Source organism: Polypterus senegalus, chromosome 13, assembly GCF_016835505.1.
Source record: "Polypterus senegalus isolate Bchr_013 chromosome 13, ASM1683550v1, whole genome shotgun sequence".
Lineage (NCBI taxonomy): Eukaryota > Metazoa > Chordata > Cladistia > Polypteriformes > Polypteridae > Polypterus > Polypterus senegalus.
The window spans coordinates 106866364-106892852 of NC_053166.1; the positions used below are offsets into that span (position 1 = coordinate 106866364).

Below are 26489 nucleotides of genomic sequence, written 5' to 3' on the forward strand. Positions count from 1 at the left end.
TGAAAACTCAAGAGATTGAATGCTGTTGGCCACCTTTGTCTATGACAGCTGCTGAAAAATCCAGGTTGTATGGTGATTTGTCACATCCATTTGCTTTTTTTTCTGGAGGGGCTTTAGTTCCGACGTTTGCAGTCTAGGTGCATGTACTAAACTGACCTCTGCATCACTTGGCCAAGCGACATCCTTGGGGAAAGGTCTGTAAGGTCAGTGTAAGTTTTTTTCTTGAGCCTCTGTTAACGTTTTCGTCGATTTTGTGATGGCAGACTTGAAAGAATGACGTGTTTGCATCAAGTTATGTTTCCTTTTGGGGAAAATAGTAGCAGAAGCTGTCACAATGCTTTGAGAGGCTTTCAGAGAAGAAGCTTTGAGCCAGGCAATGGTTCTTACCTTAAAGTGCTCAAGCAAATGTGTGATGCAATGCAGAGAAAACGACCCGAATTGCAGCGATCAGGCGAGTAGCTTGTGCATCACAACAACTCTCCCGCCCTCACAGCACTGAGTGCATGACAGTTTCTCATGAAAAACAGGATGATAACGGTAACCACCACCCCAAAATAGACCTTCTACCCTGCAAATTTTTCTTATTTCCAAGAATGAAGAGGGACCTTAAAGTAAGTGTTTTCAGGATGTAGAGGAGGCCGAGAACCAAACAATGGAGGCACTGAAGATTATGACTTTATGAGTGTTTCAGAACAGTTTTGAACAATAGAAAAAGTGTTGGGACAAAGTGTATTGAGTCTCAGGGGGAGTATTTTGAGGGTGATAAAATTTTGGAAATGTTCAGAGAAATACACGATTTAAAATAAAGAAATTCTTGTTATTTTTGGGGACCCCCTCGTATTAAGAACATTGAGAATGTTAGACAATAAAGACCGATTATATTATAATACCGTACTCATTATTTCTGGTGTATGTTATTTCATTTTGTTTATGTACTGCGATTGAAGTGTCACACTGACACTGACTTTGATTCTGCTTAGCATAATTATCTTTTAGTTTTTTTAGTCAGTCAAAATAACCAAAGATGCCCTGTTTCATATCAGACTAAAAATTTACATCTGCTCCCTTTGCTTGCTTTATTTGCTTTGTCTTGCTACCTGGGGTATAGAAAATAGCAGGAGATGTACTCCAGTTGGGAAAGTGAAGCATAGTAGCAGTCACTTCTAGGTGAAGTCAGGCCATACTCCAAGGTACAAGTGCTTTGCAGCTGTGGGCTGTGGGTCCTTCCAGATCAGATGAGTGCACTGATAAGAGAATAACAGTTAGAGTGGAGAACAAATGTGCATATCTACATATGTAACAAAGTGCCTGGACATGAGAATGAAACAATCTTTCAGGATAGGGTCTCTCTGGAATCTTAAAAAAACTATCTATCTATCTATCTATCTATCTATCTATCTATCTATCTATCTATATGTCTGTCTGTCTGTCTGTCTGCCTGACTGCCTGCCTGCCTGTCCGCCTGTCCATGGGTATGTAAGTATACAACATAAATGTAAACATTGTGGTTAGTTCTAGATTTACAAAGTATTATCTTAACTCTTATTTTACCTGGCACCTGGAGGGCACAATAAAAATATACATGCTTATATTTATATGTATATGTTGTATGACAGTTTGTGTTTTACCTTATAGCATTATTTTCTTCAATCTTTGCAAGGATCTATGCTCTTCTAAGAAAAAAAGCATACAAATAAGAATTCAAAAATTGAACTCAGTAGGAAGACAGACAGACAGACAGATAGATAGATAGATAGATAGATAGATAGATAGATAGATAGATAGATAGATAGATAGATAGATAGATAGATAGATAGATAGATAGATAGATAGATAGATAGATAGAACTGTAATGTGTGTTCCTTGGGCTTTGGATACTGTAAGTGAATGGATGCTTGGGGGCATTATTGCCCCTTTTAAACCCTACAGACAGACACTCTGGACACAAGTTAAAAGCACCAAGAAGTATTTTAATTCTCTTCTTCTTAACACAATAAATAAAAACAGTAATCACAATAATCTTCTCCTCCACACCTCCCAGCAAGCGATGTCCTACTCCTCCGGACTCTGGCTCACTTGTTGGGTCTTAAACAGTCCTTTATATAGTCCTTGACCTGGAAGTGCTTCCTTCCTTCTGTCCTCGTGACTTGCCAGCACTTCCAGGTGAGATGGAGAACTTGAGGTTCACTTTTCAGCCCGGAAGTACTTCTGGGCTTCTGCCCACATGATCTGCTAGTACTTCCGGGCAAGTTGAGCACTTAGACTCCCACCACCTTCTCACAGCGTCCCCTGGTGGCACCCACGGTACCCAGCAGGGCTATGTTGCTGTACTCCATTTCCCATAGTGCCCTGCAGAAACCTGGGACAACGCTGCAGTACAGGGAAGCTGCCATCTAGCATCTTGGGGGGGGCAGTATCCAAGAAAAGCTGCCTTCCCCGATCCTTCCATCTTAGGGGCATCCCGGCACCTGGGTTGAGCTGCCAGCCATCTCTTACAATACTCTGTTCTTCTCTTTCACCATGGTATTTATAGCGATGTCACATGAAGGAGCGGAACCTTCTTGGGGCCACATGGTGGAGGTACACAACTTCCTTCAGTTGTCCTTCAATGCTAATGAGGAAAGAGACAATACCATTTGCATCAGAGTCCACTCTCATCCCGAAGTGGAATTATTTACCTTACCAGAGCCATGAAGGTCGTATCCAGACATACATGCATGACAAAAGATACCTAGATCTCGATCTAAATGCAATGATAAAGCTTATTTTCAAATTTTAAATGCTTTTAATGACCACAAAAAGCTGAGGACTAAATATATTGCTTCAATGTAAAATGTACCCATCATTGTCCAAAACCTGTATGGCTGAACTGGACCATTAGAACAAAAAGTGATGGACAGACTTTGTTGCCAGCACCTTTCTGATTTCTGTAGCTTTAAGTTGCTTTATCAAATGTCTCACAGCTGATTTCAAGCTCAGAAAATGATAAATTATTAATCATTTCCTTCAGGAATAAAAGCATGCTCAACATTAGCTATTCTCACTCTGTGCACACACATCTTGCCACGACACAAGTGTGTAATACTGTTATGTGTGATCTGCACCAACCATCCCCCCATCTGCTCCCTCAGCTTGCACATACTGTTATTTGAGTCTGCTTAATCCTCCGCTTCCTCTTCTTACAAATAACCTGAACTATTGCATCTGGCCTGCATTTAGGAATCATGGGGGGTGGGGAAGATGTGGATATATGTGACTGGCAGAAGCCAAGGTTTGCGTCCTTTTTTCAAAAAACTGCATCACCATATTAGAATGTCTGCTCTGATTTGCACGTGTCTGTACTTGTATTCAACTTCAATGATGGATCTGCTACTTAATGTAATTTTTAGCCAGTGTGACTCTTGTGGGGAGCTCTTCCATTTTGGGGGCAACTCTGTAAGAAAATTAGTTAACATTATCCACCGAGGTGCTGTACCAGGTACACAACAGTTGATTGTAGTTGTCCAAAGAAAACTTAATGACCCTGGAATGAATCAAAGCAATAAACCAAAACATAAAGTAGCCTTGCCTTTCTGTTGCCGACTAAATCCCCTGGTACCATAATTTTTCAAGGGCTGCAGGGAAAAAATCAGGTAAGGCAAAGCCTGGAGTCAAAATGAGACATTTAAAAGTATTTATTGATTGTAGTGAGGACTAGTGCTATTTTATTATATATTTCATTATTCTCTGGGCAAAAATGTTTAATCTGACCATTAACAGCAATGCTAAATAATATACGTTTTCCTGAAAAATTCAATTGATAATACAGATCTCCTAATTTTTTTTCTACTACATTAAAATAATATTGAGAGAGCAATTCTTTTTTTATTAAATCAAAATGAAAAGCTCATTTTAGTATTTTGTATAAAGAACTGACAAAAAGTCAGACTTTCGGATTTCTAGGATTTAATTAATTTTTTATTTAAATTACACCTCATCTGTCATATATTACAAGAATATTAACTGTAACTTGCATTTTCCCAGTAGTTTACTCACCCCTTTACCCATCTGTTCAGACAGGCAAGAAAGATGTAAACCCACACAGTCAGTACAGCAGATGCCAGATCCTCTCAAGAATGAACTCAAGGACAAGTAATCAGCATTTCAATAAATACACTTGCTGTTCCTGTTTTGAACAGAATAAATACTGTTTTCCTGAAGCTTGTGGACCTCGTTTTTAAGGTGCAAGTCATAGACTCACATGTCACATGGTACCATAAGTGGGGTCTTGCACAAATGGATCCCAAAGAGGCACATCACATCCCACTGCCACTAGAGCAAGATAAGACTCCTGTGGGCATTCCTGCCCTTGCACGTCCCAGGAATGTGATGGTGAAGATGGCTCCCTCAGATGACCTGGAGTGTTTTGTGTTCTGCTTTGAATGCATAGTAACTACAGGTCATATGAAATCCCCCTCCCGAAAAGCTTTATGATTATGACTTGCTGAAGCAACAGATCCTCTACCGGGTTGAGTCTTTTCAAACTGCCATTTGGCAGTCAACCATGCAGGGTGTTAGACATTTTTCATAAGAAATGGACGGGGGTTTGTAATGCACCTCGCAGAGCCATTCGCTCCAAGAACAGATTTTAAAATTGTCATCTATTGCATTAAAACATCTGCAGCGCAAACAGGAGATGCAAAAACGTAATTATGACAAGTAAAACAAACCCCACCAATTTTAAAAAGGAGGATCAGTTACTGATGTTGATCCCATTGGGCCCACATATATTTCAGCAGTGGGGCCAGCAGGGGTATTAGAACGCATGAGTCCAGCAAAATATAAAGTCAGAATACATGGTAGCTTAAAACCTGTGCAAATCTTGCATTTTAATCTTTTAAAAGAGTTTTATGACTCTCACAAGATTCTGCTCTTGTCCACAGTAGTCCCTCAGACTGAGGTGCTATTGGTGATGATATGACAGACGCCTAGAAGGCAGAGTTGTTGGCACTGATTGGAAGGAACTCTGTTGCCTTTTCAGCCATGCCTGGCTGGATGGAAATTGCTGAATACAAGATTTTAAATGATCCCGGCGTTAAAGTACAAGGAGGTATAGCAGATGCTCGAACTGGAGGTAATCAGTGAAAGGAAAAGTGAGTGGAGCAGCCCAATTTTTCTGGTCACAAAACCAGATGGCTCAGTTCAGTTCTATATAAATTTCAGACATTTTAATAAGAGCTCCAACTTTGATATCTACCCAATTCCAGGTATTGATGATTTGTTGTAGAAACCCGGACAAGCCTTGCATATTTCTATGCTGGATCTCATGATCAGGTGTCCTTGGGGAGTCCAGTTGCAAGAAGACTGCATTCACCACTCCAGACAGGTTGTTTGAATTAATCAGGCTTCCTTTTGTCCTCCATGGTGCACCATTGACTTTTCAGCAGATGATGGATCAGATTGTGCAACCCCAATCCACGTACACTGGAGCGTATCTCGATAATGTCGGAATTTTCATTAATGATTGGAGGTCTCATTTAGACTGCCTGCAAGTGGTGCTTGACAGTCAAGCTTGCTGTGTTGACAGCTAACACTAAGAAATGTAGATTGATTATGTAAGATACCCATTGTTTGGGATATTCCATGGGTAATGGTCTGATCAGGCCTCAGCTAAACAAGGTGGGGAAGGTGCTTGTGTATCAAAACACAGAAGCAGGTTTGTGCTTTCCTCAAGCCCACTGGTTACTACAGGTGGTTTATTCCCAATTTTTTGTGCATCGGACCGCCCCTTTCACTGACTTGACGAAGGCCAGAAAAATCATGGCATTGTTAGGACAGATGACTATAACAGGTCTTTCTCAGATCTAAATGATGCAACAGGGGTGACTTTGCTATCGAGGCAAGGCAAGGCAATGGCAGGTTTACCACATCTCTGAGGCAACTACAAGTTCACAGCCTAGCTGCACAACCTGTCTATCGATCAAGGGCTGATGCAGGGAGCACTTTAATCCAGCCACTGACCTGGTCCACTTTTTCTTTACTGTCTCCCACCCCTCCAGGACATCCTAATCCCAGTAGCTGATCTGCAGCCACGAGACTGACCTGACGAGGAGGACTATCTGTTCCTGAACTGAAGAAGGGTGCCAAGGCAGTACGACTGATAATGCCACTGCTTGTTTGCTGTGTCTGTGTGTAGTGAAGTGCTCCCATTGCAATAAATACCCTTATTGTTCCAGTTTTAAAATTGAATAAAGATGGTTTTTCTGAAGCCCATGGCCTCATTTTTTGGGTGTGTCAGAAGATGTTTCACAATATACATATGCATACTATAAAGGGGCACCTTTAAGAAGACCTGCAGGATGCCAGATGCACAGTAAAGTCAAACAAAGACAGAGAAATCCACACCAGACAAAAGGAAAGATACAATGCATGCAAATATGGAACAAGAAGTGAGAACAGATAGTTTTGGGTGGCCTGAAGTTAAAAGTGCTGGAGAACCAGAGACAGAGAGAGAGCTTCAACCTTGAGAAGAAGCATGCAAAGTACCGCTAAGCTAAATCTAGGAGTCATTAAGGGAGTTTCTCACTCTTGATCAAGAAAGAGAAAGTAATGGCCAAGATGAAGGCTTATTGGCAGGTTTTGTCATGGCAGTTTAAAGGAAGTCAAGTGGGCGAGCCTTCCCACCATCTAAAAATATGTAAGAACTGTTTCCAAGGCAACCATTTCATCCTACATATTCTCAGTTTTACAACTGACTCCAGTACAAACTTGAACTTCACAGTGATTAGGTTCAAATTTACTTTTTGCAATAATTATTCTAATTTGAGTAGTTAGTGAGTTGAAACCTATTAGTTACCCATCTTTCCATTAATTTGTTGAACCTGCTCTATTAGAAAGTAGAAATTATCCCCATGGCAAAGCAACATGGCAAACTCATTTAATCAGTCACATTTACCAATCAGTTCTATGAAATGCTGGAGACAACCTGATTAAACCCAAGAAAAAAAGTCAAACTCTGGACATATGCTGACTGGACCTGGAATGAAACCCTGATCACTGGACCAGTAAAGAAACTGCACTACACATTGTGTTATCATGTTGTCTGTATATCTTTCATAACTAAATCAAAATCAATTTATAAAGTGTTTTCCACATGAATTAAAATCCCATTTAGAATACAATCAGGTGTGAAATTTTAGCCAAAAAGTAGATGAAATATGTCATTCCCTTGTTTTACAATACATTCAAGAAATATATGGCTCTGTGATTTAGACCAGTTTACTTATGTTGTGTACTGTGTATGTTTTTAGTGTCTGCAGGCTTTATTATTGCCTTTTTTTTTTACTTCAGAGACATTTCATGATTTTAAACTTCACCATCTTATAACTTCCATTTAAAAAGAAAATTCAAATAAAATCTGACAAGAGTAATTAAATAAAGATTGATAAAAAATTTATTATATAAAAACTAATGAATGTGATTGATTTAATTAAATATGGTTAAACCTGTTACACATAATTTAATAAGATTTGCATGTAGTGTATAAAATACAATTTCCAGATGTTCTTTTTGTTTATTCATCATGATTTCCTAAAAAAAAAAAAAAAAACACTGGCTCAGAGTAAATAAATAAAGATTTATAAATATAAAACATCAAGAGAAAAATGCAAATCAATGCAACAACAGAAACACATATTTTTTGCACACATACATGCAGCCAACTTTTTAAATATTTAGTAATTAATTTTTTTTTTTAATATGTTTGCAAAGACTGTTCCCAAAAGTGGGAATTAGGTAAGACATTTTGTCAAAAGAAGGAAAATTAGCTAAGAGTAGAGGAATTACACCAACAGATGTTATGGCCAGTATGGAGCAGCAGAAGACCAAAACCTGAGCTGTAAATGATCCTTGAGAAAATAAACCTCCAAGAGTGTGGTTGGTGCTTTGGAAATGTGAAGTCACAGACTAACGGTTTTTGGTCATTATAGTTATACTATTATTAGTACTTACTGGGAAACATCTTCTTCATATTATTATTATTACTATTATTATTATTACTATTATTATTAGTAGTAGTAGCAGTACTAGTAGTAGTAGTAGTAGTAGTAGTAGTAGTAGTGGTAGTAGTATGTGTGAAGTATATTTATTGTTTTTTTGTTGTTTGATGTTCTGCTTGTATTTTTTTATGATAAAAATGGTAACAGTCTTAGACTTTTATAGCATTTTAATAGTCATAGGTATATTAATAAATATTTTTAGATTTAAAGAATCACTTTACTTGATTTCTAATCTTTGATAATATTGCATAGACTTAGATGGTTCAAATGAATTTTATAAACACTTTTTTAATAGGCAAGCAATAGAGGAAGCTTTGACTTAAATGGAAAAATGTTGACACTGAATGCATGTAGCAAGATGTTTATATGATTAGTGCCTGCTCTAGTAAGTAAAACATAATATTTAAGCAAAAAAATAATTACTACAATATATAAAAGTTTATCTGAATCAGTGATGAGCAGTGAGAAATCTATGTCAAGTTCCTTCAAAAGGCTAGTAAAGAGATGCCAAACTCCCAGAGGATTGCTGGCTAGTCATAATTATTCTGGGTAGTGTTAGTCACAATAACACAATAATGCCATTGGCTGAAAGCATGTTAATTTTAAGAAAACAGCTTTCAGTATTCGAAGATTAACTTAAAAAACATATTATAACTGATTATTCAAATGATTTTTGTTTCAATCAAATTTACCAAAATGTGCCAAACAGTTCTCCAAACAGTTTGAACATTTATCACTTAAAAAAAAAAACTGTCACTGAATGTCACAACTAGGAACTTACTAGTCTCTGGGTGTGACAGCTTCAATTTCTTAAACCTGAAACATTCAATGAAGTGAATGATTAAAATATATACATGCAGATCACAAGGCGTTTAGCAATAAAACTGTATTAGAGGTGCAATAATAACAATAAGACGAAGGAGGCGAAGAAAAAGAATACGAATTGAAGTTGCAATAATGACAATTACTGTATAACTGTAATATTTATGATTATTTCTATTGCTAAAACATCAACAAATGGTGAAATGTCAATTGGCAAGTGAAAATTTAATGCTATGGATTAAAAAGTAATAGTAATGATAAATATTTTTTAATAATAGTAATGAGTATTTGCGCACTAAGTGGAACGGGACGATGGCGGAATTAAAACTGTATTTTGTTTAAAGACAGCAAATAATCGCTGTTTCTTAACTATTTTGCATTTGATTAATAACGAATTATCCAGAATTTAAATGTTTGGATAATTCGGTTTTAAAATTAACCTAACTAGTAAATATTAACACACTTTAAGACAGGTCTCGATTTATCTGTCAGAGTTTTCAGGTTTACTTTCTGTCCTTTACTTGTTCTTACTTGATGTTAAGTTTTTAATCATGAAAAGCGGTAATACTGCATCCCATTCCCATCTCTGAATATAACATTGTCCATTTTAAGACAGTAGTCATTGCGACGTCTGGATAAAGATAGTAACGTCTAAGCCATCGTTACAATGCAGTATATACGTTAGTGTGTGTGTGTGTGTGTGTGTGAGAGAGAGAGAGAGAGAGAGAGAGAGAGAGAGAGAGAGAGAGAGAGGTTGTACATGGGGGTTGGTAGTTGTCCGTGGTGCTGAACACTCCCTGCGTTAATCACTCTCCTTTCGCCAAGCCGGAGAGCCGGTAACTTGTTTCATTTCTGCTTATCCGGTTTTTCTCTTGATATAATCGTCTTCATAACATTCCCCATTTAGCATTCAACATAATAGCCTCATAAATTTTGAACATATGGTCTTTTTTCGTATAAACTGATGGTGATGGTGCCTGTTTTTTCTTTGTTTTACCGAAGTTTTCAGACGCTTATTAAGACAAATCTGACACTTTTGTTACCTTTGACACACTCGAATCATAATATTTTTTTCACTTACCCATATTTAGAAAAGGTGAAAGCAGAGGATTTTTTCGTTTACGTGAATCCTATATGACTTTGTCTGGAGTCTATCCTACTTTTTATTTTTTTTTAATCCGCCCATCATGAAAACACATCCGAAACTTCCTTTTTAGTAATGCTATTTAACCTGATAACTCAGTAAACAGATTTATTCTGCTTAAAGATATATGCCATTTGCTCCATCTCTCTAGTCTTCTGAAGTTCAACATAATGTCAAGCAAGAGTGCGTTCATATCTATTTAACGGAAATCACCAGTATCTCCGGCAGCGACCGGACGGCCGAAGTGGAAATATAACGGAGAAGCCTAACACTGGAAAGGAGTAGAAAGCAAGAAACGAAGGAGCGCGCTTTTTACTATAATTTCCAGGCAACATGGAGTTTAACAAAGAGGAGATGAAGAAGTTTGCTGGGAAAGCCTTAGGAAAAATACACAGGTACGTTTTCTTTTATAAGAAAATATTTAAAAGGCAGTATACACGTCTGTAAGTATCCAGGAACGTACAGGTGAAGATATAAGCGCCTGAATCAATGCAAATATTGGAATGTATGTATGTGAGCGTATGAAGGGGTGAATATTGTAAATCAAATAAATAAAGTATGTTTTAGCGTTTTGATCACGAGGTCATGAGCATTGCGATTTATTGTGTATACAGTATAAAGTAGTGGAAACAATTCGCAAAGATAGATAGATAGATAGATAGATAGATAGATAGATAGATAGATAGATAGATAGCATTATTCAAACACCGCTTTTATACAGTGTCATTTGCTAAAGCGTTCCACCGCTTTACAGTTTTAATGTGTTTTATCTTATTTACAGTTGCTATTAAGAACACAAACATGAGACATTATGAAATAATGAACGTTTTACAGTACTGTCATTATTGTAATCTGATTTGTTTTTCTACTGGAAACAGATTTTATATGTGATACAATTTGATGAGTTTATCATGGCTGTCTTAACGATATAGTGTTTACATTTTGTGAAAAGAGCTCTTATTTTGGAAAGCTTGAATTGACTCTTCAAATTTGACTAATTTAAACTGTCAGCAAAATAGGTGTATTTTGTGTTATAGTAAGCAATACAAGGTTCATATTAATCTAGTAATTACTTAGACGTAAATGTTGTATTACAGCGTATCTTAATAAATTGCAGTTTTCTCTATTTATTATTTAGAAAAATAAGCAAGACTTTCTCATAATGATCCTATACTTGTTTAAATGAATTTTCAAGATATTTTTGTACCTCTTCCTACATGGGCAAGAATGGAAGAATGGAATGGAAGCTATTTGCTAATTGACTGATGTTTAATAATTTAGGCTTGGAATCTGAAGCTGCTATTAATGCTTCTTTAATATGTTAAGAGACACTTTTGATTATTCCAACTATCTGCTCTTTGTTCACTGCATGTGAGACTGATACACATTTAGATATCATGGAAGAGATATAAATACATATACAATACTCTAAAATGAATCCCTTTTAAATAAATGGATAACTATCACAGGTCCATAATAAAACTAAAAGGCCCATTTCAATAAATGTAGGTAATGGCATTAATTGCAGCTCAAAATCAGAATCAAGGTATTAACTCAAACAATGAAGTACAATCATTTCCTGCTAATACGTTGTAAAAGTTCTGATAGTCAGTGGTCTGCCATTGACAGCAGTATACAGAAGTTAATTTTTAGCATTATCTCAAACTTGGGTTCAATTTTCCTGAAAATGTGAACTTCTCTAGATTATATAATTATGGATGTTTTTACTTCATTATATATTTTGAGGATACTGAAGATTGCTTCTTGGATATTTTTCCCATTGTGATTCTGCATTAAGAGGAGCACTTCCAAAAACTGGATTAATTGACAATGGAAATGATCTGCAACAGTATAATATTCTTAGCACATTAAAATTACATTTATATTTATATACAAAAACATATAGAAAAAAAGTTTTCAGTACTTGTTACAAGTGAAGATGTCTTCTCAGACTTTGCTCCAACACTGATTAGGAAAAACATCTATGCAATTATTTTTAAGTGAAGTAACTTGGTATTTGTATATTTAATGCATATGCTCTAAGTTGAAAAGAAAGAAGTTTAATGCTTTTAGCAAAGCTGGTAACTTTGAAGAGAATTAGTAACCATGCTGAATCTTATCCCACGGTCCCCCCTGAAATGGCCAGATTTGTGTCCATTTAAGTCTCCTGCAGATGGAATATGACAGGGTACCTGTTATATAACTCCTGTGGTGCAATGCCGATTGCAGATGGATTGCAGGGAGTGGAAGAACTTTTCAGTGTTCACAGCTTAAACAAAGCTCCTGCTGATGAACGGCGGTGCATTACTGTATGTGTGGGTGACTTGCCTGTGGTGGGACAGAAACAGGTCCTCCATGATGAAAAGTAAATTTACCGTATGCTGAAAGCTTATTAAATGGAGGGAAGTCTTTTGTAAATATAGAGCTTTTTTTTTTTTTGATTGGTGATTGGTAGCACACAAAAAAATATATTTTCCTGAAGTATAGATGTGACACGTCTACTGCAATGCTCTAAATCTGAATTTGAACTTGAATATTTAAAACAAATTTAGTTGGCAGGTTTTCTTTTTTAATTTTAATCAAAATCTGATTTTTTATTTCTCTAAACAGTTAAGGTTGAAAGCTTTCTGTTAGGTTTCAGCGATATGATTTTATGACATATATGTTGTGGGTCCTTTGTTAGTAGCCATATTGTTACTGCAGTGACAAATTTTGTCCCCCAAATGCATTGAAATGAAATTTAAGAAATGTGAAAAAATCATCAAGCTCAGTCCCTTAATATTGCAATAGCATACAATTTGTCAAAGTGAAGAAATAACTTAAAATTGCATTCCCGGGTATAATGTAAGAGTTCATGCACTCTGTCGGAAAAAAACTTTCAAAAAAAGCTTCATATAGCTTTCAATATACATTCTCAAATTTCTTGTATTGCATTCAATTTTTAGGGTTGGCATTGTGGTTTGTCTCTTAACTCTAGAGACCCACATTAAAATCCTGGCCTTGTCCGAGTGAGTATTTCTCTGGGTATTCCCGTATCTCAGACACATGCATATTAGATTGGATGGCCCTCTGTCGAGGGTTATTTCCTACCTTGCATTTAATTCTGCAAAAAACATCTTTATCCCTTTAACACTGAACTGGAATGTGAGTTTAATGAGAAATTCTATCTTTTAATATAAATATTTTTTTTTAAATATTCCTGGCATATTTTAAGAAAACTGGAAATCAGTTGCTACATATAAATACCACTAGGCTTCTAATAAATACAGATACAAAGCATAATTAAGTCATTTTTGTACAAATGGGTGAATGCAGTCAATGGAAAAAGCTAAATTTGGTCTTCATTATTTTTTTTTAAAATAGGGCCATGTGTACAGAAGTCAGGATGTTACCACTGTCTCTGTTAATCTGATGTATAATGTAACTTCCTAGCCATCCTCAAGTCTACTCCATTACCCCACTACCCACTATTGTGTCTTCTGTTTATACTGTAAGGTCTTCTGATCACCCAGGAGATTCTTCTATCTGGAGCCCTGATGAGGTTTTGCTGTGAGCTGACAGCCTCCTGTGGTAGAGCCATCTGGCACTACATGGCTAACCTTAGCCCCCACCCCTCCTCCATCACTCTAACCCCTAACCCTGTATACTATGAAAATTCATGTCAGCACAAGGTAATGAATGCTCTTGCTGCTAATGCTATTAAACTCAAGCGTGTTTGGATGATTTCCAAAGGGGATGGTGAAGGGGGTGGTGGGGTGATGTTAAGTTGGGAGTAAAAAAAAAAAAGTGAAACCCTTGATTCACAAAATAATGTTTCTTGTGCCTATTATTTTGCTTTAGCCAGACAAAGTATTAACTCCATGTTTAAAAAAAGCCATTCCGGAAATAGATTTGGCCTGTAATATTGTATAGGTGACAGCTGCTAAATATTTTAATCCCTAAAGCCCAAACCCCCCCGATGAGAGTATGCTAGATCTACTGATTTCATTAAGTCCAGGGGATATCTCTCCCATTGAAACAACGAGATATATTTAACCATGCATATGCGGTCATGTCCATTATCTTATTCTGTCAGAAATCCTTGTTTTTGGCAAACCTTTTACACTGTTACTGTAACCTTAAAGTACAAAAGTAAAAGTATGAAAACCTGGGTTAAAAATGGGCTAAAAATTAACTGCCAAGTTTCACTTCCGTAAATGTCTGAGATACTTAGAACACATCCTCCTCAATTTATTTGCATATTTTCTTGTTTTCTCACTTCAGATTGCATGATAGATTGGTGACGAATGTATTACATTGTAAAACCCAAAGTTACTGGTTAAGCCCCCATCACGGTTTATAATGTGACTCTGTAGAAATGTATGCTACATTAGGTGGAATTGGGTAATGTAGGCAAACGTCTTGTTCAGGAACAGGGTGCAAAATTTTCCCATTTAATTGTTTTACAGGAATATCATTTTAGTATCATATGTGCACAAAGTGTTTGTTCAGTGCATGGACAAAATCAAACATATTTCATTATATACAGGGTGTCCATAAATTCCATGTGCAATTTCAAATAGTTGTAACTTTGTAAGTATATGTGATAGAAAGAATCTGTAAAAAGGATTAGAAAGAAGAATCACTTACATTTTTTATTGTTCCTGGTAATTTTCAATATTTCCACAATCATTACTAATACAAAGGGCGATATGATTCTGTCTTAATGATTTTCTTGGACTTGCCTCAAAGGTTTCTTCTAAGGATGCTACAGTTTCTTCACTAACACGTGGCCTACCAGACCGTGGCTTATCATTGACAGAACTTGTTTCTTTAAATTTTTTCATCCACTTGGATTGGAATTCCTGTGTGGAGCTTCTTTCTTGTACTGGGTTCTAAACCTTCTTTGGACAGAAGCGGTACATTTTAGTTCAGCTAACCAAAGAAGACAATATACTTTCTCTTTTAGTCAAGCCATGGGTCAACAGTGATCCTGAAAAAGAAGTAATTTTTAAGTTACATTTCTAAAAATAAAACTGCTAAAGACAAAAAAACACTAGATACATCAAGCCTTCTAATCCTTTTTACGAATTCTTTAGAATTCTTACAAATTCTTTCTACCACATATACTTACAGTTACAACTATTTTAATTTGCACATGGACTTTATGAACACCCTGTATATAACAGAATCCAGAACCATATCGTGGCACTGTTAAGACTCCTCATAGCCTAGAATTGTTTTTCTTTAACAAATTTTATTGGTTTTAAACAGCCTATACAATACCAGTGCTATAAGGCAATATCCTTTTTGCAATTATATATGAAAAGTCTTTCTAGAGGTTATTTCCAAATCCTCCTAACTATGGAACAACATAAAGGTATGCACCAAAGTAAAAAGAAAAAAAATGATATAAAAATATTGGCAAATAGACTTTCAGGACATAGATTGACTGGTTAATTTTATTACTATAAAGAGACTGCTATGAAGGACTGCCATATTCAAAAATGACAGCATAAGAATTTATAGTATGAATATAATATTAAAAAGTTTAAAATAACATGGGTCATTCTTTTCTTATGTTATACGATGAAGAGCAGAGAAATCCTCCGGTTGAGCAAAATGAGGTTTCAATCTAGGAGTGTTGTGAAACTTATAAAGACGGAGTGTACATTAAGCGCTGAGGCTCCATCCAGTATTACCCCATACAGAATTGTTAGTCGATGGGGATTTTAATTATTTTATAAAGCAATTCTATATTTTTTAGTGGAACATTTTTTCACATTTCTTACAGAATTGTTAGTGGATGGGGATTTATGATGAACCCCCTCTGCTTGATAACTAAATTAAATTATGGAGAAGAAAAGCTGAAACAGAGGGCATTACCAGAATATGTGGCCAGTGGAAGCTGACGTTTGTCTGTCACTTGCAGGTAGAGTTTAATCCTGGGTAGTTTTAGGGCAGTCAAAGTCTGAATAGTCAGATACAACATGCAACTGCAATTTATTAAAGTATATCTTGTATCTATGGTTAATTTCAACTTCTTAGCTGAAAAATGTACTGTAAAGTACTGTTTCACTGTATAGATACTTAGGACTGTATTTTAGTAAAAGAACTCAGATAGTTTGAGGGTATTTCCTTTACCAATATTAGTACTTTGTAGTAAAGCTTCTATAACCAGTAGTTGTGTAGGAATAGGGAAATAATTTAAAATATTTTGCTTTTAGTAAAATCTCTTACTTTCATATAATAGAAGAAGACTTTTTGAAAGATTATATTTGAACATAGATGTTTAAAAGATGTATATATATATATATATTATTATTATTATTATTATTATTATTATTATGCTTATACAAGTCTCTAAAGGTCATGATATCCAATATATTACATGAATTGAATACTAAGTATTTTAAGTAGAGCGTGACATATTTTTGGCCTTTATAATTGTCATAGACAGTGTGGAACGAGCCCAGGACACAGACAGGTAGACATCGTATTATGCACCACCACATGTTTATTTACAGTTACTATTTACAACAAAGTGCCCAAAAACCCCCAAAACTCCCTCAAAGTCCAGGCCTCATACTGCCTCTTTCAGTCTTCAGGCTGCCTCCTTTCCTCCTTCAAGACCTTGTCTTCCTTCACTCCCGACTCCAGCCAATGAATGGAGGGAGGCGGCCCCTTTTATTCACACCTGGATGAGCTCCCGGTGCTTCCTGACAAGCTTCCGCCGACACTCCCCAGTGTAGCAGAAGTGCTAGCTGTGCACCCTGAAGCACTACGGGTGTCCCTGATCCTCTTCCCTCCAGCACTTCCAGGTGTGGCGGAAGTGCTGAGATCCAGGGCTCCACAGGCATCGGGGTGCCCCCTGGCGGTGACCACGGGCCCCTACAGGGCTGAGTTTTAAAGCTCTGTACCCATGGTCCCCATAGCCACCAGGGCAGTCACCCCCACGTGGTCTAGGAAAGGTGTAAGCCCCCCTCCGGTCCTCCTGGGTGTCCCAGCTGGGTACCACCCCCAGCCACCTGTGACAACAGTAAAACTTTCAAAAACATAAACCAAGCAAATTGCACTCCACATTGTTATGCTATTGTACTTTTCTCCAGTGGCTGTGTAATCCATAATAATAGGTCCATTCAAAAAGAACAAACATTTTGTGTGAGCCACATAGACTGAAGATGGTCTAGAAACAGGAGACATTATCAGTTGGGCAATAGGAAGCTCTTACTCTCCTCTTTAATAGATTTGAAATTAATTGTAAATAATACTTTGAGATTTTGACTGTGAAAACATGTTCAGACTGACATTCACATGCACACCTATTGAGACACTAAGACAAACTCATTAAGGAAACATTAACATTCATATTTAATGGGTTGTTGAATTTAAAGTAAAGAAAAATGTTTCACAGATGTTCCAGTCAAATGTTTACAATTAGTTTTCAAAAGAAAGGGTAGCAAAGTGGTATATACGTTTGCTAAGGGTTCCCCACTTTACATCAGTAATATTGGGTATCAATGCATATTCTGATCAGGGTCACTGTGAAGGAGCCAAAATACAAGAATGCTCACAAATTCAAATTGTAAAGGGAAGGCATTGTGCATTTCACCTGCACTTAATTTTACATTAAATAATAATAAGCATTTTTAGTATGTGCAATATGCAATGCAATTTAGATGCTTACAGTATGATGAACTTTCTTTGTAAACCAGTAAACCAGTGCTTTTATTGTACTCTTTGACACATCATACTTCTTGTGTGTATCTTAATGGAGAGAGAGCTACAGAGAATGGAAATGAGTACTTATATTTTTATTTTATCATTAAATATGTAATAAACTTCCTCATATTTCTAATATAGTCATATTTCACCAGAAAAGCGGTTTAGAAAATGAATGGATAGAAATGTATCCTACAGTTTGGAAAATTTGATCGAAATTACACTTACCTTAGTATTTACTATTTTTATTGTGTTTAGATACACAAGAGCCCACAAGCAGTATGTCAGGTTTTGAATCATTTTATAAAGCAATTCTATTATTTTTTAGTGGAACACTTTTTCACATTTCTTACTTTAAAAGACAACAGAGATGTCTGCAACACAATTATCCTATTTCATTACCCTCACGCAACTAAACAATAATTAAATTGTTTTGAGTGACACTTGGATTTACAGAATAAAAATGTATTAATCAAGATATCTCTGGCTATGTGTTTCATGGGGATCAGCAGCATTTTCTTACTGAATCAAATCAGTATTTCATAAAAGCAACATGGGACTTGGTAAATCCTGCACTAAGAGGCTTAAAGAGAAAGCTGTGCTTTCATATTGCAAAGAAATCAGGTTGCACAACTCCGCCCCATTCTCTCTCTCTCTCTCTCTCTCTCGCTCTCACACTTTACCATATTAGACTGTCCATGCCTAGGGAATGGACTCAGATGACTTGACAAAGTTTGCCAGAAATGATCCATATAGCCAGATTTTCAAATGGGTCGTTAATGGGGAGTGATTGCTGCCACTGATACTTGGTACACTCAAAGTCTCTTTGATAGCTGTGGAGTGAATCCTTTCTGCATTTATAGGCTATACTTCTCTTAAGTTAAACACTAGTTAAGTTAATTTCCGAATGAAGCATCAAGCTATTAATGCTTATATGTGTGCAATACCTTATGTGAATGAAATGGAAGTGAAAAGGACATTGGTAATAAATAGACTTTTTTTCACAGAAAAACTGTATTAAGATCAACATGGTTTTTATGTAATTTCCTTTATTGTTTGGTATTCTGTGCTAGATTTTTGATAGCAGTTGTCATAAAGGCACTTAATGCACTTTGCCCTGGATAATAATAATAATAATGTGGACATCTTACTCTTACTGTATGCACAAAGGGAATTGATGTTATCCCATTTAACAATCTATGTGAGAATATGGCTAACCTTGAACAAATGGAATATTGAACTAAAAGATATACTAGCTGTGTTACTAGGCTTCATCCAGGAAATTTCATAGGATAATGGGCTTGAGGTAATCGGATGTATCAGAAGTCCTAAGCAACTTTTCTGTATACAATATTTTCATTTTTTTTACTAAGGGCTAATACTATCGACAGGTAGTGTGTTGTAGTGGTTAAGACTTTGGACCGAGGACTTCAAACACTGAAGTTGCAGGTTCAAATCCTACTAACACATGGGACCCTCAGCAAGTCACTTCACCTGCCTGTGCTCCAACTGGAAAAACAGAAGAAATGTAATCATTTGTATCTCAAATGTTGCAAGTCGCCTTGGATAAAGACATCAGTCAAATACTAAGTAATAATAATATTATTAGGTTACTGGAGTGGGTTACTCTTGAACACGCCATACATAATGAGTAAAATATTATTGCATTAGATCAATTCCTGTTTCTCGTATTGATTTGACTTTTCTTGATGGTCATTGCAAAACACAATTTTACAGGAAAATATATTCTTTTCAACTGACAGGGGTAATCAGTTGGAATAATGTGAAATTTGAGAGCTTTTCATCAGTTGTATGATCAAGCTGAGTTTTATTTGCTAGATCCATAAGCCAACAATAAAGAGCTAATGCTGAATCTTGTTTTATGTTAACATATTACAAACAGCAATAATGTTTACAGGCTGCAGAGTTAGGTGGCCCATACAATGAATTGAATGTTTTTACTTTGGGGGTTGTTTCCTCTAGTGCTTGAAGTGAAGAGCATAAGTGCTGGTACTATGTTTTGGTGGCTTCTCTCCCTTTAAAGTCTTTGGAGAGCAGATTGTGGGGCATGTTCATTCAAAGTAAGCAGAAACGCATGTAAATATATACAATTTCGGAATGGGTGGAGTCGGGGGGGTCCCCTTTCAAAGTCTGTAGGTCATGGGGCACCAATTAAGTTTAACCCTACACCATTGGTTCTCCTTGTCTTCAATCCAAGAACATCCAAGAACACCATTTCCATTTCCACACCTCTCTCTCTCTCTCTCTCTCTCTCTCTCTCTCTCTCTCTCTCTCTCTCTCTCTCTTTCCCCCTCTTCGCTTTTAGCAAAGCAATACTTATGCTCTCAGCCACTGTGGCTGGCACTGGCACTTGAGTTCTATAGCACATTTATTAACCATTGAGCTTCACATCTTCCTTGAGCTTTGCCAAACTTTTGCCTTCCATTTATCACCTGACTGTACACACCAGATGTGATCACATCTCTTTTTTCCTGCGCAGGACAGCACCTGTTTATCAATTGTCCATTTGTCCTATTGATTAATGGTGCTGCAATTGTTTCTGCTGCATAGTTAATTTGCATAAAGCCACCTATAAGCACAACACAGAGGATGCATGTTAGCTTAATATTAATAAATATTGAACAAATACAGAAATTATTTACAAATAGAAAAACACAGGTTGGGTAATTTTCTTTTTTCTATAATGTTACCAGATTTAAATTAAATTCAAAGCATTTTTTGAGATTTTTGTCAACTTTTGAATCAACTTCTTTATAAATGAATGAGACAACAACTCATAAAGAAATGGGGTTGCTTATGTGAACAATGTATAACTGGAAATTAAATAAACAGAAAAAAAATGCAAGTGCATTTTCTCAGACACAAGTCAGAATGGCAGTGGAGCCAGTTTTCAGGTAAACACAACGGAAGATGCAGACTCATTAGACCAGAAGGCAGAAGTGACATCAGAGGTGGAATGTCTGTCAATTATCCATTCTGCAGAAGGAGGAAAAGAAAAGGCATTAAACAACAGAGCCACCTCTTAGCTTGGAGTGTAATTACCAGTAGATGGGCCCTGAGTTTGTCTCACATACCCACATGTGTGACAAAATATAAATAATATAATATATAATATAATTATGCATATACACTACTATATATATGTGTGTGTGTGGGTGGGTGTGGGTGTGTGCATGTATGTGTGTGTATTATGTTTTGGCTTTATGCTACATTTCTTTCTTTTCATATTACATTTATTCATTTAAACACTGAAAAAATAATGCAAAGTCTTTTTCAGTATTTTAGTTCACTTTTGAAATTGCAGATTTATGAAACATAAGGTCTTTGTAATTATCTGTCTTTAGCAACAGTTTCTTCTGTCAGATTGAAATTTAAATTCAGGAACAACATTTGTTATTTGAGAGTAAGTTTTTTGTTTCTAAAATATTCAGCATTTGCAGTCACACAAAAAGAATGAAGCACATCAAGTTTATTTCGATAATCTTAGACACCTTTTTTTGTCAGTCAGTCTCAACATCAATATCCTTTTGTCAGTCCACATGAAACAACTCTTTTCCTCTAGTTAACCTATCACAGAAAGAAAGGTTTTTAATAATAAAGAATCAGGAGATGAAACATATGCTAAAGCTTTGCAAAGCTTAAAACCAGGAAATAGAAATTGATTTTTCATCAAGCCTAATAAAAAATAGAAATCAAAGTCTAAAGAAAACAAAGCCTTTTTCCAAAACCATAGGATCAATAAACAAAATACACTGGGCCCTAAATATTTTTATCAAGAACTCAGATAACCAAGAACTCTTTGAGATGACCTTACCTGTGACATCAAAGGTCATGAACTCCAGTTCTCCTCCATAGCAACATGGGTAGCAACAGTACACAAGCTAAGCTCAAAATGGCAGGACCAACAGAAAACAAAATGGAGTTGAGGGCAGATATTTACATATTTTAACATCTTTAAATACAGTACATGATTTAAAAATGTAATCAAAATATGATTCAGCAACATTAAAAAAATAATAAAGCTGTGAAAATATATATAACACATTCAAATCATAATATCAGTTGACAGCTTTTGTTGATATTTGGCATAATTATTCACCAAGAACTTTTTTTGGGAAAGTGTAGTTTACATTGTAATATCTCAGAGAGCGGTTACAGATATTTGAAACTTAAAAAATCCCATTGAAAAGCATTGGCATATATATAAACTTGTCTTAAAAGAGTTAAACATCTTAAAACAGAGAAATATTCTGTGCAACTGCAATCATGAATTAGACGAAAGTTTCAAATTTTGCATATTTTTTGTTTTACTTGTTCAACAACCCCTCCTGTAATTATGTGAATGCCACTCTGTAAGCACAGAGTGAACAAATATGTATTAATTTTTTCTAACTTTATTGTCATTTAACAAAGCACTGAATGGCACCAGCTGTTTACACTGATTTGCATATTAAAATACAGTAGAGTCTCGCTTATCCTACCTTCGCTTATCCAACATTCCGTATTATCCGACGTCCCATCGAAAAAAAAAACGCATCAAAAGGCAACAAGAACTGCAAGTTGCGAGCATGAGCGTAGTCTATTTTTTGTTGCTCCCGACTCTACCGCAGCTAATTACAGTGGAATCCGAGCATAATTCGTTCTGGAAATGTGCTCGCAGTCCAAAGCACTCATACAGTATATCAATGCAAATTTCCAAATAAGAAATAATGGAAATTCGGCTGATTCGGTCCACAACCCAAAACTATTCATATAAAAATGATTAATACAAAATATAAAGTAAAAATACATAAAGCAAATTAACCTGCACTTTACCTTTGAAAAGAATCATGGCTGGTGTGAATGAGTTTCTAAACTCTTGTGGGATTCCACCCAACGGGACGACACGCAGAAGAGCGTCCCAAAGCAATCGCAGTCTCCCAGCGCTGTAGCAGTTTGCCATAAAAGCGAATCCGAAAAGATCGCGGATATGCTGTAAGCACCTGCCATCAATGGGTGAGACAAGGAACATTATAAATGTGCAGGGCACAGTATTACTTTCCCCCGACCCTGCCTGACTGCTGTGTCTGTGTATAGGAGAATGGCAGATCATGCTACAATAAATAACCGCACTGTTACTGTTTCAAGCTGAATAAAGCTGGTGTTGCTAAAGTACTGAGATTCAGCTTTGTGTTTTCGGGTGCAAGACAGGGGACTCGCAGCACACGCGTCACAGCACAAACACACACACACACACAGTCACAATGCTGTAGTAAACAGTATATGCTCGTACGGATGTTGACTATATGAGTGATGGAGTTAAGGCTCTAGAAACTGCAATTAATTATATTGAGCAACAAGAAGAAGCTACAGGAATCGACATAATGATGCTGCAAAGATGGTGAGACTTGGCAGCAAAGAAACGGCACTCATCAGGAAAGCAGACTACGATCAAAAATGTCTTTAAATCATCACAGGACTGAACTTTTTAAGTACAGTACATACTGTATTTAACTTCAGACAATTCTGTAACTGTAAGTTAATTTTTTCAGTTAGTTTATTCTGTTGTTTTGTTGTAAAACATAATTATTAGGTTCGTAATGTGTAAAATTATAACATAGTTTGACTTTTAATAGGCTTTATCTTAACACCTCCCATTATCCAACATTTTCGCTTATCCGACGTTCTGCCGGCCCGTTTATGTCGGATTAGTAAGATTCTACTCTATGCAAAATTCTGGAAGGAGCCAGCGTGGAGCTGTAGGCACATGAACGTACGTTAGATTCACTTTCATTGGGGTTTACAAAGTGGAAGTGCATGGAACTTGATGTAAGCATGGTTTTTGCATCTTAATTTTTTGTGTGTACACACATTTCCAATTTTGTCCATACACCATGTTTTTGTTTGAATTATATGCACAGCATTATAGAGGAGGTCCTTAATGTTCACAGTTGTTTGTTTCTGTTTTGTTATGCTATAGCCAGCTTTGTATATCTGACTCTATTTTTTCAATTGTATTCAATCTTTTTATTTTTATTTTTCATATATTTTGGAGTCCTGTGGTGGGTTGGCACCCTGCCCAGGATTGGTTCCTGCCTTGTGCCCTATGTTGGCTGGGATTGGCTCCAGCAGACCCCCGTGACCCTGTGTTTGGATTCAGCGGGTTGGAAAATGGATGGATGGATATATTTTGGATTTTATTCTTTTTGTTGTGTGTATTTCTTTAATGAATAGTGTAGTGTTTATTAATAATTATGTAACTTTTTAATTCTGTTATTTATTGATTTTTTTAAGTGTTGAGCCTAATAGGCCCCAGACCTATGTAAGTTTGCAAAAATCTGTGTTAGGACTGAAGCGCATGTTCATGTTTGTTCAATTCTCCTTTAGTTTTTGACCTGTGGTATTTTGTAAATGCTCTTGTTTTATTATTTTCTGGTTACTAAAATTGACTTTAGTGTTTGGATTTTGTCTCTTGGATTACAAACATAACCTTTCAGCTTTCATTTTATAATATATTATTTCAATACTGTACATTCATACATTCTTTAATATTATATATGTTATACTGCATATATTGTATATTGCTTTCAGACCCTTTTGGAGGTTTATGAACCAACTAAAGGTAGCAATTTTGATATTAGTTCAGCCTGAGGTCAGATTTATAAAACTTGCATGCGTAGAAAAAGAGGCTTGAAATATGCATATGCAGCTTTCCATGTAGTAGTTGGGATTTATGTAAGAAAAGTAGTGCATATTTACAACAACTGTGATCCATCTGTACATAACATTTCAGAGAAATTGTGAAATGATGACACCTTTAATGAAGTAGGAACATGCAGCTAAACTAGCAAAATGATGACTCCCGCATTAAATTGTTCATATCAACGAGCTTTTACTAGAATGTGCGTTGATGTAACAAACATATTACAACTCAAACGTGATAGTTATGATGTGCAGACTGTATTTTAGTTCCAGTAGATGGTTAATGCTGTATAAAGCGCTGAATAACTATTTTAGTTTTTTATCACTTCTCAGGCCAGTGGTCAACATGTCAGGAATATCTCAGCTATGCCTCACTTCATTATGCCCACTACGCTGGAAGCCATTAAACAACTGACAGGGAGATTCATGCAATTTTCGCATGGTGTGGATGTACACACATCAAACATAACAGGTTTTTACAAACATATAAAGGCAATTTACAACAGTGTCTGGTCCTCCTAAAATAATTGGACCAATTTACTACACTCATATTGCAGAAGGGCATCTAGTGAAAATAAAGCTGCTTTTGCTAACTGTAAGTACAACAACAACAACAACATTTATTTATATAGCACATTTTCATAGAAAAAAATGTAGCTCAAAGTGCTTTACATAATGAAGAAGAGAAAAATAAAAGACACAGTAAGAAAATGAAATAAGTCAACATTAATTAACATAGAATAAGAGTAAGGTCCGATGGCCAGGGTGGACAGAAAAAACAAAAAAAAAAAATTCCAGATGACTGGAGAAAAAAATAAAATCTGCAGGGATTCCAGACCATGAGACCGCCCAGTCCCCTCTGAGCATTCTACCTAACATAAATGAAACAGTCCACTTTGTATTTAGGGTTCTCACGGAAGGACTTGATGATGATGGTCACGTAGACTTCTGGCTTTTAGTCCATCAATGTTGGAGCATCATGATGCTTTGAGTAGGTGGTGGTGGAGCAGGCCGCCACCACAAAGAAACCGGAAAAAGAAACAGAAGAGAGAGTAGGGGTCAGTACGGATTTTAGAGCTACCATGAATAGTTATTATGATAAACTGAACATACAGAGTATCAGGATTAAGTTAAAGTGAAGTTATGAGAAGGCCATGTTAAAGTAATGTGTTTTCAGCAGTGTTTTAAAGTGCTCTACTGTATTAGCCTGGCAAATTCCTATTGGCAGGCTATTCCAGATTTACATTCCATGAACAGGAGAGTCATCTGTGATGCGTAGATGAGACAGACAAACGTCATGGATCAGTGGTACTGGTTAATCTGTGATTCATTTATTTTGAAGCAAAGTAACTTTGGCAGACATGATGGTATTGTACGTGGTGGCAGGCTTGTTGGTAAGGTAACTGGATGAACCCTCATCTTTTATATGGCCTGTACTATTCATTGTAACAGCAATCATGTCATTATATGTACTAGGTAATAGAGGTTACCTAATCAGACTCTGACACCTCATGCCTTTCCACAACCACCAGAAAGCAGAGGAGAGGAATTATAATGCCATGCATGAGCTTCCATACTCAAGCCAGACACTCCTGAATTTAGGTTGCAAAGTTCTAAATGCATCAGATTGGAGGCTGCGGTACCAGCTAATGAAGATCTACAGAATCATGGCTGCATATGAATGAGTTTGATTAGCATTGTCCATGTATGGTTATTTCAAGACAGCAACCAGACGGAGTTCAATGCGCATTTAGGTACAAACATCTATAAGATAATTGTGATTTATGAAGATTAGTTATTTATTAATGTACATACACTAGAGCTTAGAAATCAGATTTTTTTTCCCACAAACCCATTTTCCTGTTTTTTTGGCATTCCCATATTTTCATCTTGACTGCACACAAAGTTTTATAAATGAGACCATTAGTCATTTTTTTCTTAACATCCAACTTCTCTAGCAAGCCTCCTCCGTGCATTGTGTTCATAATTTATATAATCTGGGTCTCAGTACCATTCAAGAGAATAACCATGCAAATGGCTGTATACACTATTATCTTGGTTTTCTTCTAAGTCATGGTTCAGGG

The 26489-nt window shown here is 36.3% G+C and overlaps 1 protein-coding gene across 1 annotated transcript in view; it reads left to right on the forward strand.

Annotated features, from left to right (window-relative positions):
• Positions 1 to 9644: 9644 nt before the first annotated feature.
• The window catches only part of LOC120542440 (vesicular glutamate transporter 1), a 162146-nt gene continuing 145301 nt past the window's right edge, over positions 9645 to 26489 (forward strand). Inside the window, exon 1 of the mRNA XM_039774923.1 lies at positions 9645 to 10397. Coding sequence (XP_039630857.1) covers positions 10336 to 10397 — 62 coding nt within the window. The 5' untranslated portion in view covers positions 9645 to 10335. The remainder of the gene's footprint in view (positions 10398 to 26489) is intronic.